The following is a 25,070-nucleotide window of genomic DNA, read 5'->3' on the forward strand; positions in this document are numbered from 1 at the left end:
TCAGTGGAAAGAATTAGGGATGCACTGATACCGGTATTTCAGTATCGAGTATGAGTACCGATATTTTTTTCCCGGTACTCGCAGTACCGATACTGGAAGTCCGCTTAAGGAAGCCAGGCAGCGTGTAATGACTCGCCACCCAGCTTCCTGATTAGCAGGGAAGCCATCCCCATGCTTCTCGTCACTAGGTGATGAGAAAGCATTGAGCCAGCTTTCTGACCAATCAGGAAAGCTGGTGCCATGTAATGACGTGGCGCACAGCTTCCCGATTTGCCCGGGTAGCCGGCTCCATGCTCCCACGCCCCCACGCCATGAGGTGACGAGGGAGCATGAAGCCAGCTTCCCGGCCAATCGGAAAGCCGGGTGTCGCGTTATTACATGGGGCCCGGCTTCCTGATTGGCTAGCTTCCCGACCAATCAGGAGGCTGGGCAACGAGCCATTACACTATAGGGCACAGGGGGGCCCGGCCAGGACATCCCCCTGATACCATGCTGGCCACCTGGGTCGCTATGGCATCGCAGTCTGCTGGCTGTCACTGGCGGTGAGAGGAGGAACGTGTGGCTTTTAGATCACTAATAACCTGTCAGTGATCTTTACAGCGGCGTGTTCCTCCTCACAGCTGCTGCTGTGTCAGTTACCGCCAGCAGCTGTGTTGGAGGGTGCTTGGCCCGGCGTCGGCAGTGGAGGAGGAGGCGGGGCCCGGTGACGGAAGAGGAGGCGGAGTGGTGAAGTCAGAGAAGTGATGTAAGGGGGACAGGGCCCAGCGATGTAGCCGTATGAACGCGCTACAAAACACCCTACATTCAAAGAAGCACAGGAGCTTCTTTGGGGCGTTTTTGTCGCGCGTATCCATTGGGATACAGCCAGGTAGCCCTCGGAAACTTTTTTACCGCAAATCACGTGACACGAAACGCGCGACAAACGCGCATATTCGATACGCCTAGGTGTGAACCAAGCCTAAGTCACAGGGGGTAAAGGTTCACTTCAACATCTAGCTGCAAGCTTGTGCAAAAAAGCAATTACATGAACAAGGAAATGAGAATTCTAATTCTAACTGGCTGCAGAATACTGAAATTTATTGAATAATAAAATCAACTATGTTGTACTGTATCTGTTTTTAAAAGAAAGTCGAGTTTCTCTTTAAGTTTAGATTAAATGTTATCCTGGGAAATGGAAAGTCAACCGATAATGATGTCGGAGATACATTAAGTACGTGTTTGGTATTTTTTTAAGTGTGTTCTGCTGAAGGTTTTAATGGACCTTTGTTCCACTCACCTGAAAATCATTAACTGCATGGTATGTGTTTATCAAATGAAAGTAGGCTTTTCCTTCAACCTCAGAATAAATGTTAGCCAGAAAAATGAAGACAACGTCAACTGAAAATAATGTTGCAGATGCATTAAGTACGTCTCTTGTTTTTTTGTTCTTTTTTTCTTTCTCTAAAGTGTGTTTTGCCGAAGGACCTGTATTCCACACACCTGAAAATCTTTTATTATGCAGAAAATATTAGCATTCCATTCCTGATGTGAAATTACTTTGTAATATTTACCAGAATTAAATTGTAAAAAAGACGCATTCCATCTTTTAATACATATAAACAGGTTTTTCGTTCATGGGCCAAGCTTTGTTATAACATATAATAGGCAAAGCGGAATCCTTTTGTAAAAACTCTTGCTTTTGTATCCGCAGTGGATAATGTATAATTCATTTATAAATGAGCAAAGATTAAGAAAAAAAAAAAAAACGGAGAGTGTAGCAAGCATTTAAAATTCTTTATTGGAAACAGAACAAAGTGTCTGGCTTTTACCAAGAGTAGAAAAATAATAAAGTACCTTGATGGGAGCGAAGCTGGATTGGTTTTCGGTGCTGACTGAAAACGTCTTAAAAAAACATTACACATATTAAACTGTGCAGAAATTTTTTTTATAATGCAGGGTAAAAATAATAATAATAATACAGCGTAAAAAATAATAATAATACAGCGTAAAAAATAATAATAATACAGGGTAAAAATAATAATAATAATACAGCGTAAAAAAAAGAATAATGATAATAAAGGATATTTTTATTAAAGCTAACCTCCAGGCTGATATAGACGGCACAAATTGATGCAGTTCTGTAATGCATCATTCACACATCTAGCAGTGACCTGCATTGTACTGCACGGGATTAACGTAGGTCACTGCTGGGACACATAGAAAACTATTGTTTTCTATGTGTCCCATTTACACCACTACACAGGTGTAATGGGTGGGGCATTGTACTGCAAAAACAAAAAAAAGAAACATGCTGCATTTTTTCACAGTGCACTGGATCCCACTGCAGGTTGCTGCACAGCAGTGCAGCGGACCATGCTGTCTTGCAGGGAGCTGAATGGAGTGTACACATTGATTTGTATAAAGTGGAAAGCATTTCTGACAAACAAAAGTTCTGTGTACATAGACCTCTGGTGACACCCTGGTGTTCTGTTGTTGTCATAAACAGTTTTTTTTTTTTGCAAAGGATGTATTTTCTCTATCCCTAGGTATGATCCAGAAGCAAAGGGCCACCTCACCCACCAGGAATTCCTCCAGAAATTAGGAGTGAACTTTGCATCTGGAGACAGCGGTCCAAGCAAACGTATTTTAGAAGACAACCATCAGGCCTTAGAGAAACATTACAACTCACAGCAGAAGCACCACCAGGACATGTAAGCCATCCACAATCATCAGACCCGTGCTCTGAATATCAAAGATATTGAACAACAGGTCAAGTAAGGAACAGTAGCCTCCCTTACTTGGCAGATGAGTGCTGTTTGTTGCCTTTTCTCCATGGCAGATAGGTGGATTGGCATTTGCCTATGTAGAGATTTCTGAAAGTTAGAAAAAGCTTGATGTGCAGTAATGAGTACAGCTGATGTTTGTAAGCCCTCCTTGCCCTATAGGGAAAACTTACATAGCCCAACAATCACTCAGTCATTGCAACCCACAGTCAAGTCTGTTCTACTGTGTAGTTTGTAGTCCATAAATATTATGGGGTTGATTTACTAAAAGCAAATCGGCAAAGTGAATTTTGCTTTACCTTAGTGGATGTGGTGAAAATAAATAGCCTATTTGTGTTTAATAAATCAACCCCAAAATATCCATCTTGATGTGGAAAATCTTAATATGCAATATGGCCAAAAGTTTGTGGGCACCTGGTCATCACATCTATTTGAGATTGTTGGGTATCTTACTCCAAATACCATGAGTATTAATATGGAGTAGGCCATTCCCCGTGTGGCTATAACAGCCCCATCTCTACTATAAAGGCTTTCCACAGGATTTTGGATGGTGTCTGTGGGAATATGAGCCCATTCAACTAGAAAAACATTTGGTAGATCAAGTACTACTGTATTAGAAGACCTGGCTCACAATTGGCATTCTTATTCATCCCAAAGGTGTTCAGTAGGGTTTAGTTGAGGGCTTTGTGCAGCTCCACATCAAACTCATCAAACCATGTCTTCATGGAGCTGGTGTTGTGCACAGGAGCGGAATCATGTTGGAACAGAAAATGGCCTTCACCAAACTGTTGCCACAAGGTTAGAAATGAACAGATGTCTAAAATGCCTTTGTATGCCGTAGAGTTAACCGTACCCTTCACTGTAAACACATGAACTGAATATAAAAGAGGTGTTCACACAGTTTTTCCAATATATTGTGTTAAAGGAGAACTATGGGGTAAGGGCTTTTCCCCCATAGTTCTCCTTAGGGTAACGGGAGGACACAAACTAGCGTCTTCCCGTCACCCTAAGCTCAGCATACTGAGACGCCGCAGTATACCACGAGCTACAGCTCGCGGTATACTGAGACGCCGCAGCTGAAGCGAATCCCGACAATTATGTCTGGATCCGGCCAGCTGCGTGAGTGACAGCTGGCTCTGCCTATCTAGAGGCAGAGCCAGCTGTACCCGCCCCCGTCCGTTCCGCCAGTCAGCGCTGGAGGATCGGAGCGGGGAGGGGGGAATCCAGTCCCTCCCCTGTCACGGCAGAGAGCTGTGACAGGATCAAGAAGTGAGTGAACGCGGGTATGTGTTCGCTCACTTCCCGATCTACTGAGCCGACCTGTGACAGTCTCATTGTCACAGGTCGGCTAGAATTATGAGGTGAGTGAAAAGCACTCACGTCATAGTTCTCCTTTAACTCCAATGTCTTTGAACAGCTTTAGCTCTGATTTATTGTGTATGTTACTGGTGGCCATTTTGCTGCCTAGGGGGCCACATGCAGCTTGTTAGTACTCATCACCTGACCCTTGAGCCCCAAAAGCCACTAGCAAGCGTTTCCCTAAGTACAAATAAAGTAAAAATATTACATTTGACTGGCTTCTACTAGTTAAATGGCTGTATTTATTTATTTCACACTTTCTTACTTTTTCTGTGCTGCCCATTCCCTTTTCTTTTTTATGTATTTTTTCTCATGACCTTTTATAATGAATCTGGCTGAGAGCATGGAATTGTAATAGGGCCCTAATGATAGAAATCACTATTGATATTGATGTCCCCAGTCTCCGACTGTCTTTTGTAGCAGTCTCTAATCACTCCTGTAGCATGTTTCCAATCTGTAATCATCTTTTCTGTCCGCAGTTTCTGAGCAATTTGTTTGTGTATCAAGTTTTTGGTAGTCTTCTATAGCATTACATACAGTGAATATTGTGTCCTTTGCTAATATATATCAAGTAAATTGACCACCAATGGTCTAAGCCTGGTCTATGATGCCTTACACTCTGAGCATCTGTGCATAATACTTCAAAGTTAGCTTCCCTGCTTTATTGTCTTGTTCCTTTTCCAAATGCAGTAAAGTAAATTGAAATGTGATCCATCATGGAGAGCAAGATACTGGAAACTAACTGTACATGGACAATTGACAATGGTCACAAACATGTACTTCTGATATTTTCACTGCTGTATTTTATGAAGGCTAATTGGAAGGAATGGAGCAGCACCAAATAATATTGATGTGAGGCTACTGATCTACCCTTCCAGCACCCTCATTAGTTAAACTTACATTTCCTACTTCTTTCTTTGTCCACAGAGACAAGTTCAGAGAGTATTATCCTGACTTTGCTGCAGCCTTTGCTAGAATAGACAAAAACAAGGATGGACTTATCTCTGTTCAGGACTTCCTAAGAATGCTTCAGGAGCTGAACTTTGACCTCAGTGATGATCAGTTCCTCAATCTCTTATACAGGTAATCAAAGGGTTGCATATGCTGACATTTTTTATTGTGATACACATTTATATCCCAAATTTTACATGCAGTTCTGGTGACATGGAGGTTGCATGAATAAAGTACTGTGTCGATAGCATCAGTTTGACATCACCCTGAGATCATTCACAATTAATTTACAGGTGCATTTGAGCTTTTTCTGACTGGTATGAGTATGTAAAATATGCAAAGTGAACAAAATCTCACCGACACAGGCCCTAAAACAAAAGTTAATAGTATAACCTACATTGGCACTATAAATAACAAAATAGAGAATGTGTAAACATATTGCCCGAGTTATTTTGTAATGTAAAGAACCTTACCCTGTCCCCGTATATAGGTATTGTTCATCTATGGAGGCCTCTTTGCCAAAATAGCACCTGAAGAAGGAGCCAAAATGAGGCAATTAAAATATTTTTTGTCACAGGTGCTCAATGCATTTGCTGTATCTAGCAAAAAGAAGTCTAGGTCCGCTAAGGCCATCAAGTCCAGGACCATAGCAGCGATCTATTACTTATGGTTATAAGATAACAAGTACTGTATACGTTCTTTATGAAAGACAGTCAGATAGATATACAGCCCATTGGGTCTCCCTGTGGCTCCCCATCAGGGAGGTTTCTGTCTCGGACGTGTAGCAGTCACTTTATATACACCTTTTGACTCTGTGAATTACCTGCTGCTTCGGTTCTACAGTTGCCATCAGTGAACATATAATGAACCATGGAATGGCTATTTATATTGTTGATTTGATACAGTATATATCCGATTTAAAGTATAATGTATCCTATAGGTGGCAAGCAGAGGTGTTTTTGTAGAACTCAAAAATTGTATATCTTGGTGATTGTTGTATACAATTCATTTTTAAAATTGTCTTAGACTGCATGCTATATTTTTATATATCAAATACAATGCATTATTTTGAATTGTAATCATGTTGGGACTAGGGATGGGCTGGATGTTCGAGTCGACTTTGAGTTCAACTCGAACATCGCTAGTTCATGTGTTCGCCGAACACACGAACTATCAGGGCGTTCGGTGGTCTGTTCAACCGCTGAACGCCCCACAAGGCAATGCACCTTGTGAAGCCCTAATTGGCTAAAGGCTTGCACCTGACCTCAGTTGCCATCAGTGAACATATAATGAACCATGGAATGGCTATTTATATTGTTGATTTGATACAGTATATATCTGATTTAAAGTATAAGGTATCCTATAGGTGGCAAGCAGAGGTGTTTTTGTAAAACTCAAAAATTGTATATCTCTAAATTGTAAATCTGTAGGCCAGGATAACCACTCCTGCTACCACCATGCCTCTGTTTTTTGCTAGAGTCCTGGGAGGATGGACATCTTTTCTTCAGCTCTGTTGTGGAAAAGACTAACCCTTTTGCTAGCATCATTTTTTCTTATTCTTCAACATCTTCTTTTCTACACTGTTGCTTGGGCTGGTCTCTCCAATTGCGGCTATATTCCATGGCTGCCCCCAGATTGGCTCTTGGAGTGCCACGTCCAGACCCCACTGAATTTGATGTTGCGGGGATAGCCTGGAAGTGACCTCCGGGCACTGGGATCTGCATAAGACCCTTTCCAAACTTTGTTCTGGTAAAAGTTATCTGTGGGGCACTTTTAGGTCCAGATCAGCTGGCATTTCTTCAGCACTTGCCCTTTCTTTGATGGATTCCATTTTAAATGGGGTGGTTGAGCCAAGTACTGGGCACTGTTTTAAGTACATAGGTCACTGGACACCTCTAAAATGCCACCGCAGAAGAGGTTACTGCTGTAGGACTGCTTATGTCATCTACTGGGTGGAGTGTTGCACACGCTCTCAAGTTCTCTTTCCTACCATACAGCATTGGGAAAGAATCTACCTGCTACTTCAGCTTTGCAAAGAGCGACGAGGAACTTTGATCTTCCATCCGTTCCTGCTGCCCACCTTCAGTGAAGGTCATCTCTGGCCATCCAACCTTTACCTGCTAGAGCTTTCAGGTCTCTTGCCCTATGCTCCTAGAGTTTATCCCCTCTTGGTGGCAGTCCTTCCTTCCCGTCTTTTGTAGGATTATTTCAATGGATGGCAGCTGGTTGGACTAGGGAGGAGTCCTGGCCACCTTGTTGGAACAGGGGACTTGGTCATCAGAGGAGTGAAGGAGCATGTGATTACTAGGGCTTTCACCCTAGGAATTTCTTTGTGGGATGAATCCTTTTTACAGCTGGGTCTGCACCAGCGTTTGCCTCTCAGCTCTATCAAAGGTCAGGTTTCTGCCTTTTCTGTCTTGTTTAGGAGACTGTTGGACTCTCACTCCTTGATTAAGACCTTTGTACAGGGAATCGCCCATGAAGTTCTCCTTGTTTGTTCCCCTGTAACTTCATGGCATCTGAATCTGTTTTTCTCTGCGCCTAACAAACTGGCATATGAATCCTTTATAGACATTCCTCACTTTTACCCACAAGATTGTATTCCTTGTAGCTATCACCACTGCAAGGCAAGTGTCTGAACTGGACACTTTATCCTGTAGGGAACCTTTTCTGGTTTTGCATAGAGACCAGGTGGTATTGAAGCCCAGGACTTAAACTATGGGGTCTATTCACGAAGCTGCCGAGGGCAGCCGAGTGAATGACCGATCTGAAGTGAAGTGAGCCGAACACTGTTCGGCTATTCACTTCAGGCTGGTACGCCTAATTTCAGCCGTACAACGGCTGAAATCAGCCGTACATCGGCTTGCTTCGCGTGGCTTCAGGTCGGCCGAACATGCTCAGCCGAACAAGTGCAGAAGGAGTTCGACTCAGCCGATCCAACATCTGGATCGGCTGAGCCGAACCCCCGGCAGGCTACTCACTGCTGTTCGGGCTATTCTTAAAGATCCCGAACAGCAGTGAGTGAATAGCCGAATGCCGCCGAGCGGCATTCGGCTCGGCTGTTCTGCTCGGTCCCTCAGAGGTACTGAGCAGAACAGAAAAAGAGTGAAAAAAGTAAATAGCAAATGATTGTGTGGAGCTAGCAGTGACAGCTAGCTCCGCCCAATAGTTTCCTATTGTCCGGCGGCTCTGCTGCTGTAAAAGGAAAAAGAGAAAAAAAATCTCCCAGGCGCTCTGGGAGCCTCCCGCTCCCGGCCGCCAATGAGAGAAACAGGGCTGTGTCTTTTTTTCTTTATTCTGACACGCGCTGTCAGAATAGAAAAAAAAAAAAAAGAATTTCCCATTGAAAATCATTGGGACATTACTATTGGCTATTTCAATCTGCTGATGGACCTGATGGGGAACTGCAGCAGAGGGCGGGTACAATGCTAGTTGTCATTCGTAATTTTGGATGCATCCGAATGTCCAAATTTACAGATATTCGTATGAATTTCAATTTGGAGCGAAACGCATTACACGTGTCTAATGCTTCAGACTTCCTCTATATCTCCATTTTTTGTTTACCTCCCTTGCTGTATCCTTATTATAGGGGGTACCGTATATACTCGAGTGTAAGCCGAGTTTTTCAGCACATTTTTTGTGCTGAAAAATGCCCCCCTCGGCTTATACTCGAGTCAGCGTCCTGGGGCCGAAGCTAGCCGAAGGATCGGCCGAAGCTACGGCCAGATCCTTCGGCAGCTTCGTGAATAGACCCCTATGTCTATCTTTCTTTCTTTCATCCATCTAGAACTAGACCCATCCAGCTCTAGTTCTGTAAATGATAACTTTGATTCCATTGGCTTGATGTAGTTTGTGCTGTGAGAGTCTCTCAGCCACTCCTTCTTTCAGAAAGATTGATTCCTCTTTGTCATCCTGGGTGGTCCCCTTGAGTGAGCACCAGCTTCTTGTTCCACCATCTCTAGGTGTCTCATTATTGGATCTTATGGTCCAAAAGATTAGGTTCCACCCTTTCCTGTGAAGGCACAATCTACTAGATCTGTGAGTGCTTCTTGAACTTTTTGGCATCAAGCCACTATTTACAGGATTTGCCAGGCTGCCACCTGGTCTTCTCTGAGCTCAACTAGGTGAATGTTGTGGCCAGCTTCAGGCATAAGGTCCTTCAGACAGCTCACTGAGATTCAAGCAGTTCCCACTTTTCTTTTATGTCGTTGGCCTGTTAGCATTTGTTTGCTGTGTTGCCCTTCTGTGGCTCTGAATGGGCAAAAAAAAAAAGATTTTTGTACACACCATAAAATCCTTTTCTTGTCGTCCATTGAGGGACACAGGCCCCATTCCTGTGTGATCATAATGAATTTACTACAAAACTGAGGCATGCTTGTAGAAGGAGGGCTAATCCTGGGCAGGCCTACAGTTTTTTTTGTTTGCCAATGTCCAATCCTCCAATTATTTCAACTGTGTATATAGTTTAGCTTTAAGCTTGAAGTAGTCGATATCTTTTGCTGACCTAAGAGAGTAGACTGACCTCAGTCAGTACAAAAGTGACACACACGTTTCCCCACAGAATAGGCTAAATATTGCAAATAATGTCTCTCCTGTTTGTGAGCTGTAATATGGGGTTACACTGAAGTGTGCTAAAGACTATGATTACCACTCAATAGATGGCTATAAACTCTATTTATTGAGCCAGCCTCTGGTTTATTCTTCTGCCGAATGAGGGCTGATTGTCATGCATTCAGCAGATGTACAGTATAATACAGGGTAAATGAGAGCGTGTTGAGTCTATGGGAGTCATTTAAAGGTTCGTTTCTCTGATTAGACACTTCTATTGTGCTTGCCCTATACCCAGCGCCTCAGATATTGGTTAAACATAAAGGGGAAATCCAGCAGCTGACTGGAGCACATGAGACACCCTGGCAGCTGCACGGGGGCACTGCCAACTCTCCTGCAGTACACGCAGCAGATGTTTGGAACATGGCGGACGCTCGGCTGGTTCTCCCACGCGTTCCCAGGCCACCAAAAGCAAAGCTTTTCTTGCTTACCGCTTCCAGGCAAATTCCCTCCGTCATCCTTCGCATTGAACAAATATTAATATTTATTAGATCGACTTTACAATGTGTATTCAGCATTACCCAACATATCTCTCTAACAAGCTGCAGCACCGCACAGGGTCGAGGGATATTGCCGTACTTGTTTGTTTTATTGTATTCACTACATAATTACATGTGCTGCCTAAAGGAGGCTGATATGTCGGAATACAGATTGTAATATCTGGGAAGGAGAGATATAGCAGAATGTACAGAGAGTAAAAAGCCCCGATGGTAATTTACTTCTTTGTTTAAGCCAAGGACTAAGTGTGTTATGAGACATGTACCTCTCTGTTCTACTGTGCGCTCACTCCTCGCTGTTCTTTGTACTGCAATTGATTCTTTATTGTGCTGAAAAAGTTGTTTTTTACCTCAAAAATGTTTACACATAGTACTATTATCATAATAACTCAAATCAACCTTCTTTTCTCTCTTCCTTCATAATTTCCTTCCTTTCTGCATTCCTTCCTTGTTCCTTCTTTCCTTTCTTCCTATGCTGACAAATTCAGCTATATTCTTTTTGCAGTGTTCGCTGTACTCTGCCTATTTGTTTTCATTAAAGAGACCCTGTCACCAACTTAATAAATTGTGTATGAAAGCACAGAAAAATCAAATATTGTAAATGCTTACTTGCATTTTTTTTCTTTTCCATACATTATGTTTTATTCACTTGCAATGTGCCTTTGAACTTGCTAGAAAACATTACTACTTCAGAAAGAGTCAATTCCCAAGCACAGCCACAGTTCCTTCTTCCTCCCGCCATGTTTCCTTTTTTTAGAGTGGCTTAATTACTTTCTATGCTGGCCCATCTCCTTTCCCCACCCCACATCTTCCTACAGAACCTTTTATGTAGTTGCTGGGGGAGGAGTGAAGGGGAAACCTATAAGGTATCACTTAAGTGACAGCTCTGAGTCTTCTGGGGCTACACACATCACATCCAAGCTAGCGATGCCCCACAGCAGTGGGTGGATGTCTACACAATGGAGGTTTTTACTGGTAAAAAAAACATGCAAAAACAACATGCAAAAACATACAATCTTATGGGAAGATTTCTATTGAAATGAATGGTCTGGTGACACAGGGTCTCTTTAAATAAAACCTCAAACTTTACCATGCAGGGTGAAGCAATAGGTGTATTTATACATCCTCTTTGCCTTTCCTTTGCTCCCCCACTAATCCATTTGCCGCTACAAACAAACAGAAATGCATGTTATTTCTAGTTATAGTGGATCATGGGATTCACTCAGCCTTCACCCATTTGCCAGAGCTGGTGGATGGCAATTGCAGAAACATCAACTTTGTCACATGGGGACAGGAAAAGAGCCCTGAGCCCTGTGCAGGCTGTGATTGGGATCAACTTGGAGTTTACATCGTGCTTCTTTTGTTCACTTCTGGAAATGTAGAGATAGAAGAGTGAAGGGAAGGAAAGTATAAGATTCTGTAGGGCCAACTTTAAACTGAACATGGACAAGGAAGGATTGGATCATTGCTGAGCAATAGTGATAGGCCATAATAAACCTACATATGACTTTGACTATGTTTTTATGCAAGGCCAGGCTTAAATGAGATCTAATGAAACCAAATACACTTTCATTACACTACATCAGCATTGTAATGGCGATAGAAATGTTATTTTTGACAGTTCAATGCAAGCTTTCATGAAAATTCTCCTTTCATGTTGTGAGCGCTGTCTATCTGCTGGACATCTTTTTCAACAATTTCCTGGATTCCCTGCATGCTTTGCAGCTTCTCCTCTGCTCAATCCTTTGGTTTACTATTTTCTAAAGACTGCATATCCCAAGGTAGCTTGCTGTCGGCAAGCAATGATAATGTCACATGTGAATTTTTCTGTACTGACTGTACCTCCTCTTCAGCACCTCGGTAGTTCACACAGCAGGCTCTGTGATTTGGGTGGCACAGCAGTGCATAGTCACGGGGCAAAAAGTACATTTTTAAACTGCAGAATGTTTAAAATTTAGGCTGGGTTCACACCTAGGCGTATTGAATATGCGCATTTGTCGCGCGGTTTGCGTTGCTCGTTTTTACCGTTTTTTCCGTGGGCTACTTGGCTGTATCCCAATAGAAACGCGAGACCAGAACGCCCCAAAGAAGTACATGTACTTCTTTGGGCGTAGGCCGTTTTGTATCGCGTTCGGATGGGCGGAAATACGGCAAGGTGTGAACCAGACCCATTGAATACAATGGGATTTAGATGTTTGAGCGTTTTGTAGAGCGTTCGTCGAGCGTTGAACGCGCTACAAAACGTTCAGGTGTGAACCAGGCCTTATAGTAGGCTAGAAATAATTGATATTTAAAGTGGAAATGGATATATGATTTTCAATTTTGACTATTCATATAATTTATTTAAACAATATGCTGCAGTGGTTGCTGGCTGCTCAGTGCTTATTCTCTCTCTCAGTTTGTTTGTTTTTATTAAAAAAATGTGATACCCCTCTCTAACTTTACAATTACCTATATTGGATATTTACTTTATTTACTTCTAAATCGTTTGTTGGCTTGGAATTCCCTTTCCAGACCCATTTACAAAATACTGTACATTACAGTAACATACAGTAAAAATGCACTGCAGAGCACCACAGCCCACATACTGATTGTGGGCATTGTGATGCGCTGTGTTAGAAAGCCGAAAAACATGTCTGGTTTTTTATGTGTTAAGTTTTCACTGTTCGCCCATTCAAAGTAAAATCGACTGCCTTAACACACCACAACATGTTACATTATTGCACATGTGTTTATACAAGGCATAGTGTGAATGGACCTTTAAACTAAATGGCAGAAAATAAAAATATGGAATGAACATTTCTTACATTTCAGCGGAAGCATTATTTATCTGCTGCATCGATTTTTATGGAATTACAACTAGTTTTCATTTTCTGCTGTTAAAATACAGTTTTGTTGTGTTATAAAATATGCCTGACTGTTTCTTTCTAAAAGAAGAATAGGGAGCAGTCGATAAAGCTTTGATCACCCCCATCCATAATGTATGATCTACCTCTTAAATTACTGTCAATAGCTGTGCAGGACTCAAAATGAGGGATTGTGTTTATTGTTTTCTATACCGTACCCATCCTGTGTGTTTTATGTTCCCACCAGGCTAAGGCTGAGAGCGATAGACAGCAAGCTGTCTTATTTCGACTTTTTAAGGATGATTGATGATGGAAGGGCTTCTAAGTATGGACAAAGGCAAGAGCTGATCGTGCCAACAGAGGACCTGCAGGCTCTCAGCCCACAGAAGATCCTTGTTCGGCTGAAAGAAGCAGTAAAAACATCAAAGGACAAGCTGTATAAAGTAAGAGGGGAACTTTGAACTTGCTCCATGGACTGGTTTCTCGGTGCTAACATGCAGAAGTATAATTAATACAGACATGGTACATACCCGGACATATGATAAAAAATGCATAAGCAGAGGTTACCTTCAGTGAACACCACTGGTTGAATCAGTTTGTAGATGCAGAGCTATAAGCAGCTAAAGTTACCTGCAGATCTTGGCTTTCCTGTAATATTTTGTTGCCACATAAATACAAGGTGTAAAAAAAATCTGGCATAAAGTTAAAAGTCATTGTGGTTGCCAACCTCTCCTCCAATACTAATGATATCAAAGACATATCCGCTTTATAGCAAGTCAGAGCAAGTCAGATCCTAACACATGCAGTGGGGTTACCCCCCACTGTAAGGGTTAAGTGCTCATTTTGTTTAGGGAGCTGAAAGAACAAAGTTATAGTCGCCCAAACGGTGTTCCTGGCTGGCTCCTACACCGCTCCCTCTAGCCTGCCTTCTCCTCTGCTCCAGCAATAGAATGGCTCTGGGCTTCCTTTCGTCCTATACACTGTATGGTATGTGATGACTCACAGGACATTACACCGCTGGAGCAGAAGGGGAGCGAGGCTAAAGGGAGCGGTCTAAGAACAAGTTGGCTCAGAGGATCCGGTGAGTATAACTTTGTTACTTTGTTATTTTAGCTCCCGAGGCAAAATGATCACTTAACCCTTGCAGTGCAGGGGGTAGCCCTAATGCAAAGGTTAAAAAATGTTTGCGCGGCGTTCTGCTTTAAAGTGACCATGTGCTTTTCCTATACAGGGTAAAACATTAGGTTTACTTAAAGGATAATCACACTTTTAGTACAGTTGTTTTTTATAGGTCTATCTGTAGTTCGGCTTTAAGGTGTGCTATATAATGTTAAAATGGCATAGGATATTGCTGAGTGACAAGCCACTTGTCTAAAAGCACATTTTAAGTTGGCTTAAAGCTTAAACTCTTTTGTTAATCAGTTTTTAAATAATGAAATAATCAGCTCCCTGCAAAGAAAACGAATACTTACCTTTGCCCCCATATGGGACATCGAAGATCCAAGCTGTGCTGCAGAATGTTCACCAATCGACACTTCTGCACTTCCGTGATTGTCGGATGCTGGCATCCCCTGTTGCTCTCTGTGGTTTCCTCTGTCAGCCTTCATGTAACTGCAGGACACAGGGGTCAGTGGAAAAAAAACACAGAGCCATGGTCCAATCAACCAACCAGTGCTCGAGGATGAAGATTTTTCTTAGCAAGCTTAGACCTTCGATGAAATGGAGTTAGGGTGCACGGACAGTGTGACAGGGAATTATTCATAGCTTTCTTTACATGGAGCTCTTTTATAGATATTTTTTTAAAGTAGCAATAAAGTCACTTTAAGTGCTACTTGAATCTTGATGATTCAAAGTCTGTAAATCAGTGCGGCAGTCCCAGATGAAGAGCCTGCCCCTTTAAAGGCCAAGGCGGCAATGCTGGCTCCCATATTTCAATTGTTACATGTTCTTTTTGAAGAATAACTAAACCCAAGAACAAAAATTTAATATATTGCAGCTTTCCATTTCTTAGATATGGTGGCTGCATTAGTTTTCATTTTAATCAAGTAGAGAAATACCTGTTGATCTTGCCAAAAATGCAGTGTCCTTGTCACTATGAGCTGACGTGGAACCATAAAACAATGTTGTCCTCATCCTATCATGAACAGAATGAACAGAAACAAAGGCAGAAATGTTTGAAGTCCAGCCGGGTTGACAACTATGGCTTCCTCTATAGATACAGTGGAAGAGCGAATGCAGTCACCCAGGGACAGGAAGTGTGTTATTCGCTAGATTACCAGATGAAAAGAAAGGGAAAATGCTTGAAAAAAAGAAAACAAATGCAGCCACTATATCTAAGGACTGGATAGCTGCGCTATTACTTTTATGTTTTTGAGTTTAGATACACTTTATAGACAGCTATCCTCCCCCCTCCCTGCTTTTATTTTTACTCAGTCTGCCATTTCCTGTAGCATTGTGTGTAACAGTCCCAGAGAGGACCGAAATATATTGTGTGAAGATTTATTGTTTTTACTGAAAAACATGACGTGTGGAGACCACAGAGCCAATAAAATCACTGTGCATCTTCCTGCGTACTTTTCCCAAAGTGACTGAGAAAAAAATAATTCACCTCCTTTCCTGTCACCTTCAGGCATTTTCTTCATTTGACAAGGACGACACCGGAACAATAAAGCCTTTTGAATTACATCGGATCCTTGACAGTTTCTGTTTTAAGCTAACGGACAGGCAATTCATGTACCTACTGAGCAAGCTGTCGCTGAACGAGGACCGCACAATAGACTGGAAGGACTTCCTACACAATTTCTCCATCTCCGAGGTTCGTTCACTGCTCTTTGCATGAGCAATAAAAAAAAGACTTGTGTCTGTTGTTTTCACATCAAGAATTCAGAATAAAACCTGCAATTTTACCTGTAACTGTCTGTTACTACATGGCCGATCCACGCTGACAAACCAAATGATGACATTTAAAACAATAAGATGCTCTTTGAACATACAGTCTTGTCAGAACCGCCTCTGCTTGTCTGAATTCTCAATAATATGCTCCTTTATAAATGTACAAACGTGTTGACAAATAGAAGATTTTGTCTAGATGCTGCTGCCAACATACGTAAAGGAAATAGCTACTAAAAAAAACAGCCTGCACATAGTATAGTATGTCCTAATGATTATAGCCCGATGCTACACTACGCTACTATAAATGGCTGTTGTATGGTCAACGTGGGGAGAGCTTTGGTAAGCATTCATTACACACAAACTGCATTACATTATACTAGGGCTGCGGAAATTAACGATTAATTTCTCGATTAATCGTTAAACTTTTTGATCGATTAAAATTATTTTGATCGCTAATGAAAACACTCACCACTTCCAAGAGTCCCGTCGGCAATCCGGTGACGTCACGGACATCGACGGCTAACGAAGTGAAGGGGGAGGAGTCCGTGACATCAGCAGACTCCTCCACCCTTCCCTACGTTAGCCGACGGAGCGACTTGGGCTGGTGAGTTTGCCCAAGAAACTTTCTGCACGAGCGCCAGCAAAGGCATTGGTCTATACACATACAGCACAGCAATGTTATTATTCTGAGCTGCCACACTCAAGCGGCGGCCATATTGAATGGGGCACGTGAGATTAATAACGTGCTGGATTAGTGTGATCCTAGTTCATTTTATTACTTCATTGCTGTGCTGTATGTGTATAGGCCAATGTAGTTGGATCTGTATGTGCGTTATAATTAATCGAAATTAATCGATTTAAAAAATGTTTGATTAATCGAACACGAAAATTTTAATCAGTAACAGCCCTACATTATTCCATTATGTTTAACATTTTGATGCCCAGTTGATCATTTTCTTACAATGCAATAAGAATGGCTCTTAGTTACTGACTTCTTAGTAAGTGCCCATTACTATAATACGACACTCAAGATAGATGTCGTATGGTCAATCAATGCATGATGAATTTTGGTAGACTTAAAGCGGAACTACAACTACAGCAGGACCTCCTATGCCTAAGACCTCATTCACACTGCAGCGCGTATATTCGCGTACGTGCATATTGTACTATATGCAGCATATGTAAATAAATGACTCCATACACATAGCTGCGTATGGAGCCGTATATTTGTGTAGCGAAAAAATGCGCAAAAACAATGGAACCGAGATGCGTCCCAGCAGCGTATTTTACGCGCATACGCGTGTTTGCGTGCGTATACGCACATAGGTGCGTACAGTTCATTAAAATTTCTAGTATGAATGATGCATTCTGGGATTGCATATAGTGCATGCATATACGCGTGTATATGCGTATACACGCGTATATATGCAATATACAATTTTGCTCTTGCGTTGTGTGTGAATGAGGCCTTACAGCCAAGGAAGGTGCCATCTTAGCCTCTATTTGGATTGCAGTTGCCGTACATGTGATCAGGTATGATAACACCCATTGGTGGGCCTGAAAGTTCAGTTGAGAGCTGAAATAAGCACACTGGCAACCTTGACATTTGGAATGCCTTGAAAACTGTTTTGAGAGACATTAAAATGGTGGCTAAAGCTTCTCTTTAATTTGCATACAAACTGCTTGGGTAATCCCAATGTTGTTGAGATATTAAGGGAATAAAGAATGTTCGCTTAGCAAAATGAATATTCGTTGAGCTTAGTGAATAAGGTTAAGCCGTACTCAAACAATCAAGTGCTAGCAAAGTCCATTTTTTTTATTTCCCTTGTCCATGATTTAAGATTTTAAAGTAAACTCTGCTTTGGCTTATTTACTAACATTCACTTTGCTTAAAGAGACACTGTCACCTTGACCATGCAGGGTGACGCGACAGTGTCTCTGCAAAGGGTCCCGTGAACCTCTTCTTTTAGCCTTAACTGTTCTTCCTTGCTGCTCCTTCCTTGTTGTAGCTACCAGCACTTCTGGTATGGTGGAACATGTGAACTGCTCCCCTTTGAGAGTCGCAACCAACCTAATGGCCAATAGCTAGGCCCGAGCACTAACCAAATAGGTGATGTCACCGGACCCAAGGTAATCCACACCACTGATTTCAGTGCCAGCTATGATGGAGGAAGGATCAGTAAGGGAATGCAAGCAAGGTGAGAATAAGGTCATTTGGGCCCTACGGTAGGTGTACATGCTTGGGAATTGAAAAGGTACACTTTAAGAAAACCATAATTGCAGTCCTAAAGCACTGGGAGGTGAGAGCCAAGATATGGAAGATCTCTTTACAGCCTAACACTTCCACCTCATAAGCTCCAGTTCTTGAGAGTCTCTTGGTGTGCCGGCTGTCCTAATAACCTCTCAGAGCATGCTTGTCTTTTAGAAAATTGGCCTCTAGTAAATGAACACCTCTGTATTTTCCTAATTAACTGTCATTGTTATCTGTTTCCTTATTCTCATAGCCTGTTTCCACCTGGGTGGACAGAGTGGAGAGAGCCACCAGGCTGAGATCTGGTCAAGAACTGACAATGAAGGACATCTTCACACACATCCAGGAAATCGTCAAGGCGCGCTTTAACTCTATCACTCAGGAGTTCCTAAACATAGACTTTGCTGGCATTTCCGTCATTTCCAAGGAAGACTTCCAAGAGCTCTTCAATAAGAATTTCATGTTGCTTACAGATGACCAGGTAAGAAGTATATTATCTGTGTTTTTCAGACATGAATGCAAGTTGATTATGTACTACAAAACATGAACTTTTCAAGATCACTTTTTCAGAGTAAGGTAGACAAATATATGTTTTTGTAATTTAAAAAAAAGTTCTCTAAGATGCTCACAAGGCAATGCTCTTTTTAAATTCCTAAAATGATATGGCCTTCATATCCAAAACACCTAATACATAGTTGTAGTACATACTTGCAACAGTAAGCTTCTCCTGGAGACAATTGACACTGTCCCTTGGTATGTAGTTTATTCAAAGTTCAAAAACTATAGTCTTTTAAATAATTATTTTTTTTTGCCTGGTGACAATGGTCTCCAAGAGAAATGGGGCGAATAAGGTGAATCTCCCCAGCGAAGACACAGATAGCAATACAAATCTAATAGATACACTTTAAACCACTCAATATTTTCTCCTATCTCTCTGGTGGTGAGATCTCTGCATTGAGTTCTTCGGTCTGCACACCTGCTGTGCCTATTATAAGGGGTTCTGATTCTTCCTGCTGGATTTTAGATTTATTTTGCATAATGGAGAATGTAACAGGAGGAGCTGGAGCACCCAAAGGTGGATGGGAACACCTAAAACTCCCAGTTGGACAGGAACAAAGTTAGGAATTATGTCAGGGGGATTCCACTGTTAGAGAATCTTAAACATATAAGTCCTCAGGGGCTGATTCAGCCCACCAGGCTCTACATATAACTTAAATTTACCTTTTGGGATAACTGACCCTTTGATGTAAATAATATTGTGTTTTTAAAAAAAAATCTATATATAGCTGTAATTATCTGCAAACACATGGACGGCCTTTTTAATCCTCTAACCTACTATTGACTGAAAGCAACAAACTCTTTGCAGTAAGGATTGGCAGATATTGCCCATGTGACCAAGGCTGCCTAGGCTGGGATTTGTGGAACAGCAAAATGTTGTTCTTATGACAAGGAAGGGGCAATTCCTATGTACAAAATAATGTATGGGAAGGTTGACATGTTGATTCATGTGAAGTTTGAATTTTAATGCTAGATCACTTTAACACTTTTCTGTAAAAGAAAGAACTCAGATCACGTGCAGCAGACGGTTACATTTGAGCCATTGGTTCTGAATGATTTAACTGGAGAATCTTTGCTGCAGACCTCTGTCTATTGCTAACGCATTTTACTTTGGGGTCTGTTTATACATGTTTTTACCCAGGAGTCACACAGTTTTCGAGTTGCCTCTAATTATAAATCCTGGGAGAAGGTGGTGTGAATCTTGGGTAAAAATGTTTATAAAGAAATCCTTAAATATGCTAGCCTGATATCATCTTTTAATGTTACAATTTGATATTTTCTCCACAGTTTGAAAATCTTTGGAGCAGCTTGCCCCTAAATTCATATGGAAATCTCAGATATCATGATTTCATGAGGAAGTTCAGCTATGACATCCCAGAAACACCCTCACGGGATCAATTAACACGTAATACAGAATCGCCTTCCAAGACCGAGTCTTTAGCCACAAACAGCCGAGCTTCTGTGACCAGACGCCCTAAAACGGCACCAGCCATTGCCAACAAACCTACTGTAAGTAGTCCTTCTGTTTGTGAGCAAGTTACAAAAGAACTGCAAGGATTCTAGGGAACTCAGTTTACAGAGGACCTGTGCTGTGGAAGCCGTATCCAAAAAAGTCATGCAGAGTGCATAGGACTACTCACCAGTATTGGCTATGGTCTATGTGCATCTGATCTTTTCCCTATTATTGACTTACCATGCTTTGTTCTGCACTGTTTCTTTGTATAGGGGTGGCCATCTTGGTAAAGGCAGGGCTAAAGCAGCCCTCCCCCCCCCCAATGACTGGTGATCTTATGACAGTGGGGGTAATGATGGCAAAATGGCAGTTGTTTATAATACATGGTGCTTTAGCAAACTAAATTAGATCCACATAAGGTTTAAGTCTACCACGAAAACTATGTAGTGTTACAGAATATGTATTTTCTATAAATGAGTAAAGTAATTAAAAATCTGTCTGTATGTCTGTAGGTATTGAAAAAAAATCAGATAAGAAAATGATGTATTCTGGTAATTAGCCATTTGGATCAGGCATTTTGTAAACCAAATTTCTTGGTGTGTGTTGGAAATGTCTTTCTTTCTGGTTCTAAGCATGCATACTGTAATATCTGTTCTGTTTTTCCTCATAGACTCCTGTACAGAGGCCACGTACCGCAGCCCCTCCTTCTACACCAATCATAAACTGTGAGCGGGTTGAGCGCACATTGAAAATAAATCTTAGGAAATGCTGGCAGGACATGCATAAGGCTTTCCGGGAAAAAGATCCTGAAAAGCTGGGAGAAGTTTCTGCTTCTGATTTCTCAGGTACAGCACTCAACAAGCTTGTCTCATTCTGTATTTTTGTCTTTGAACGGCAGTATCGGGCAGCTCCCGTGAAGGACAGGTGTTGCATGTGATTATTACGCAGACCCTGTCCTTCTCTATGGGAGTATGCGAACGTACGCCGCGCTACGCTCACCCGCCCTGCACGTCCGTGCAGGTGCCGGTGTCCGTACCCATATGCTGACAGGATGGATCCTGTCTGCGTCCGAGCCGGGACACCCGAACCCGTACGGACCTGCACTTGTGTTGAGCGTAGGGCAGCATATGGCCACGTACTCCCAATCGAACCGGTGGACCATCCCTAATCACCATGAGCACCACCACCATTGAAAGGTTGCAGACCGTAAGGAGTGCGGGTGGTTCTTGCAAACAATTGATAAACAACTGGCGTACCTTACATTTGTAAAATGGTCATGTAAATCCAAAATTATAGCCCTCTAACACATAATAAGTATCACCTGAGCCTATCTATTGGCCTGTTGTTATTTCAGATGTCATGAAAAGATTTAACATGGACCTGCTGAAGGAAGACCTGGAGCAGTTAACTCTGAAATATGACTTAGGAAACAATGGAAAATTGTCATACATAGACTTCCTGCGCAATGTCACACTTGAACCAAAGCAGCAAGGATCAACTCTCCTGCAGAGGGTAAAACTGCAAAAGCCAAGGATCCCGGTATGTACTATGATTATTTCTTTATAGAGATCCATATTCTGCCTGCTTCTGATCTTTGAACCTCTATATTGCTGCTGACAACATCTGTCTGATTAGTCACAATATAAGCCATAGACAAGGCACAAATTCTGCTATACAAACAAATCATACACAATTGTAAAAATCCCAACAGTACTTTAAAGTGCAGACAATCTCTGTGTGACATTTGAGCAATTATCCATGGAATCATTCGCCATTCCGATTATATGTGCTAATGATGTAGGAGAATCTAAAAAACAGTCATAGTGACCTCACAGCTCACCATAATTGTTCACATTAATAGCATTTCTCATTATCAATTGTGTGCTGAGAATAATGTCCCTCATTAGTGGAACCTCCTTCCACACCAAATGCCTTTACAAACCTAGACAGACCCTCTTAGACAGTTGTCACCAGAATAGGTGTCCCCACAAACTGTAACATTTTCGATTTCCCATCACTTTATGTCTCAGTAGCAATGTTGACCAGGACAAATCTATTTAGTTGAGACAGCAAGAAAAACTTGACGGGTTCTATACTCTTCCGAAATCAAAAAATAAAAAAGTTTTGACTGTACACACACTTTAACCAGTTGTTCCATGCATTTGTCAAATGTTTGTTAGATCAAATCAGGTCACATACTGAAGAAGACGCCTTCAGTGTGCATCACAAACACCCAGGTCAGATCTTTAGGATTATTATCTCTAGGTACCACATACTGTTTATCCGTTAGACTCACATTTTACTGAGTTGACCATTTCCATGTTGCTTTCCTCTAAACAGACATAATGTCATTTACTGTGGAATATTTTACATACAGGCTGTATATTTCTATATACTGTAACTTTATGATATTGCCTGCTAGATGAGCACAGGATTACCTGGTGCCGCAGTCATAGATGCCATACTTCGAATCCAGCCAAAGATAGTAGACAGCTGGAGACCAATGAGGCGGACCTTTCGGGCTTATGATGATACCAGGACAGGGTATATAAGCATTCCGGATTTCAAGCAGGTATAGTGAGATTCTTCCTATACTGTTTCTTAATACGTGTGTGTGTGTACCAGTGGCGTAACTAGTGACCTCAGGGCCCCATGCAAGAATCCATGAAGGGCCCCCCCCCAAGAAGAAACACATTAGATATTTTTTTTTTTTAAACAAAATTTAGACAAGGAAAGAAAAAAAAACACTGTCCTCTTTCATCTCACCATTATCTCCCCCTTCATTCCGTTCCGCTCCCGGACCCCATGTCACCTTCCTTGATACTTCCAGCTCCCTGTCTCCCCCTTCGTGTCCGCAGCAGCTCTATTCGGCACTCGGCGGCAGTTCTGTGTGATAAGGGGGCGGGGATTACACCGCTCCCTCTCATTGGCTGCTGCCCGGCTGGATGATGCTTCACGCTGCGCCCGAAACAAGATGAGGGGAGCAGCGTGAAGCATGTAGGGCCCAGGACGGGAGGAAGAGGTCCCGGGACTGGTAATCAGCGGTCACCAGTGGCCCCTTCCTCCTGTCCTGGGCCCCCTCCAAGTGGCCGAACTCCAGGGCCCGGTCGCGGCCGCAACCTCTGCGACCCTGGTAGTTCCGCCACTGGTGTGTACCATAGCTAATACTGATAAATTAACCATACATTTTCTGAGTACACTTTATCACAACTGTATTTTTGAATGCACTATTTGATTAAAAATGATTGTACTATTATTGTACTCGCCCTGTTTTCTGCCTTTATATTGAACCTGTGGCCAGGCTATGGCCATTTAAACATTTACAAATTCTTAGCAAGCAGTAGATGAGCTTTACAACAAGCCCACAATGACCTCTGTAGCTGTAGTCAATGTGGAGCAATTCATCTTGAAAGTTCACAGCAGAAGCTCTGGAGTCAAGTCCTCCTCCACAGCTCAGCTCCCTCATCCCAGCCCCTTTACCAGGGTTAGGGTTCAGTGAATAACTGCTTGTTTTAGGTGTGGCAGATTAATCATTTGAATTTGATAAGTACAGGTTAAAAACTCTAATTTGTTCTAAAATAGAGAAGCTGAAACTTCCACAGCCAAAGTAACCAACCTAATTTTCAGAACCCATTGACTCTTCTTCAAGAAGTCAAATTTGCCATCAAATTCAAAGGCACATTTCAAGTGAATAAAAAGTAATTTTTGAGTAAACTTTTTTGGAAAAAGTTTTAACATTACAGAACAAGTCCAGTTGAATGTGACTAACTGCTACTAGCTATTTACTATGACCTGAATGAAAAAGAACCTTCACACATATATATATTTATTTTTTAGGTCCTACGGAAATTTGGCATCAACCTTTCTGAGGAAGAGTTCTTCCACATTCTGGGTTACTTTGACAAAGATTTCAAATCCAAAGTCTCTTACAATGACTTTCTCCGTGAGTTCCTGAGATGAGAAAGTGATATGATTTTGTGGCGATGGCGTTTTGTAATGCGTCCTCTTATTTTAATGCTTTGATTAGAACAGGAATAAATATATTTACATGACAGCAAAACTACATTAACATTGGCCACAGCTCATAAACCGCAGACTGATAAATAACGTTCTGCAAAATGAGCGCAGCTTCTGCGTTAAACTCTAATGAAGAGTGTCTTCTTTCATCAACCTAATTACTTTAATAAGACAAAAATAACTAGGGCTCTTTAAAGTTTCCAAATCCAAGATGAATGTCTCCATGGTTAAAAAAAATTGTATACGCTTCCAGCACGCTTCCATTGCAACACATTGCGAAAATAAAAATTCTCCATGTTCATTAATGGATATATGATGGTAATTTTTAGTCATCCGCCATAAGAAAATAATACATAGTGTGTATAAATAAACTTCATTAAATCACCCGTTTTCATTAAACGTTCAGATTTATTATGGATGTTACTTTCTTTTTTTTAATTAGCAAATAAGTAAACCAAAATGTTTATTTTACTACAGCTGAACTCCAGGCATGCAGCTAAATAACATTTGAAATACATATATGTGATATGTCTTACCTACTAAAAGATATGTAACTTTGTTCAGCCTGTCGTGTGATTTGGGCAACCTGCCAGACAACAAAGCTGGACCAGTCACTGTTCCTATCTCTGCTGTAGTTGAGCCGTACAGCTTGACCTGATTGACCCATTGCTGTTTCCACTCCCTCTGCCAGACGAAGTCCTGATGTGCAGGCATTTACAGGACTCTAACATAAAGATCTGGGTACTTGTACTAGCTGTGTATGTATAAATGCTATAACTGGATTAAATGGAGCTCTTTTATACACTATATGGCTAAAGGTTTGTGGACACATGACTTTCACACCTATATATATTGTAGGACACTCCACTCCGAAAC

At 41.7% G+C, this 25,070-nt stretch overlaps 1 protein-coding gene across 1 annotated transcript in view; it reads left to right on the forward strand.

Annotated features, from left to right (window-relative positions):
* Positions 1-24,533, forward strand: part of EFCAB6 (EF-hand calcium binding domain 6) — a 107,724-nt gene extending 83,191 nt beyond the window's left edge. The window contains 10 exon segments of the mRNA XM_018553459.1: positions 2,526-2,753; positions 5,049-5,204; positions 13,271-13,466; positions 15,653-15,838; positions 18,420-18,647; positions 20,012-20,233; positions 20,848-21,022; positions 21,532-21,716; positions 22,600-22,749; positions 24,015-24,533. Of these exon segments, the coding sequence (XP_018408961.1) occupies positions 2,526-2,753; positions 5,049-5,204; positions 13,271-13,466; positions 15,653-15,838; positions 18,420-18,647; positions 20,012-20,233; positions 20,848-21,022; positions 21,532-21,716; positions 22,600-22,749; positions 24,015-24,137 (1,849 nt within the window). The 3' untranslated portion in view covers positions 24,138-24,533.
* The last annotated feature ends 537 nt before the right edge of the window (positions 24,534-25,070 follow it).

This window comes from Nanorana parkeri, unplaced genomic scaffold (assembly GCF_000935625.1).
Source record: "Nanorana parkeri isolate BGI_ZX_2015 unplaced genomic scaffold, ASM93562v1 scaffold120, whole genome shotgun sequence".
Classification (NCBI taxonomy): Eukaryota; Metazoa; Chordata; class Amphibia; order Anura; family Dicroglossidae; genus Nanorana; species Nanorana parkeri.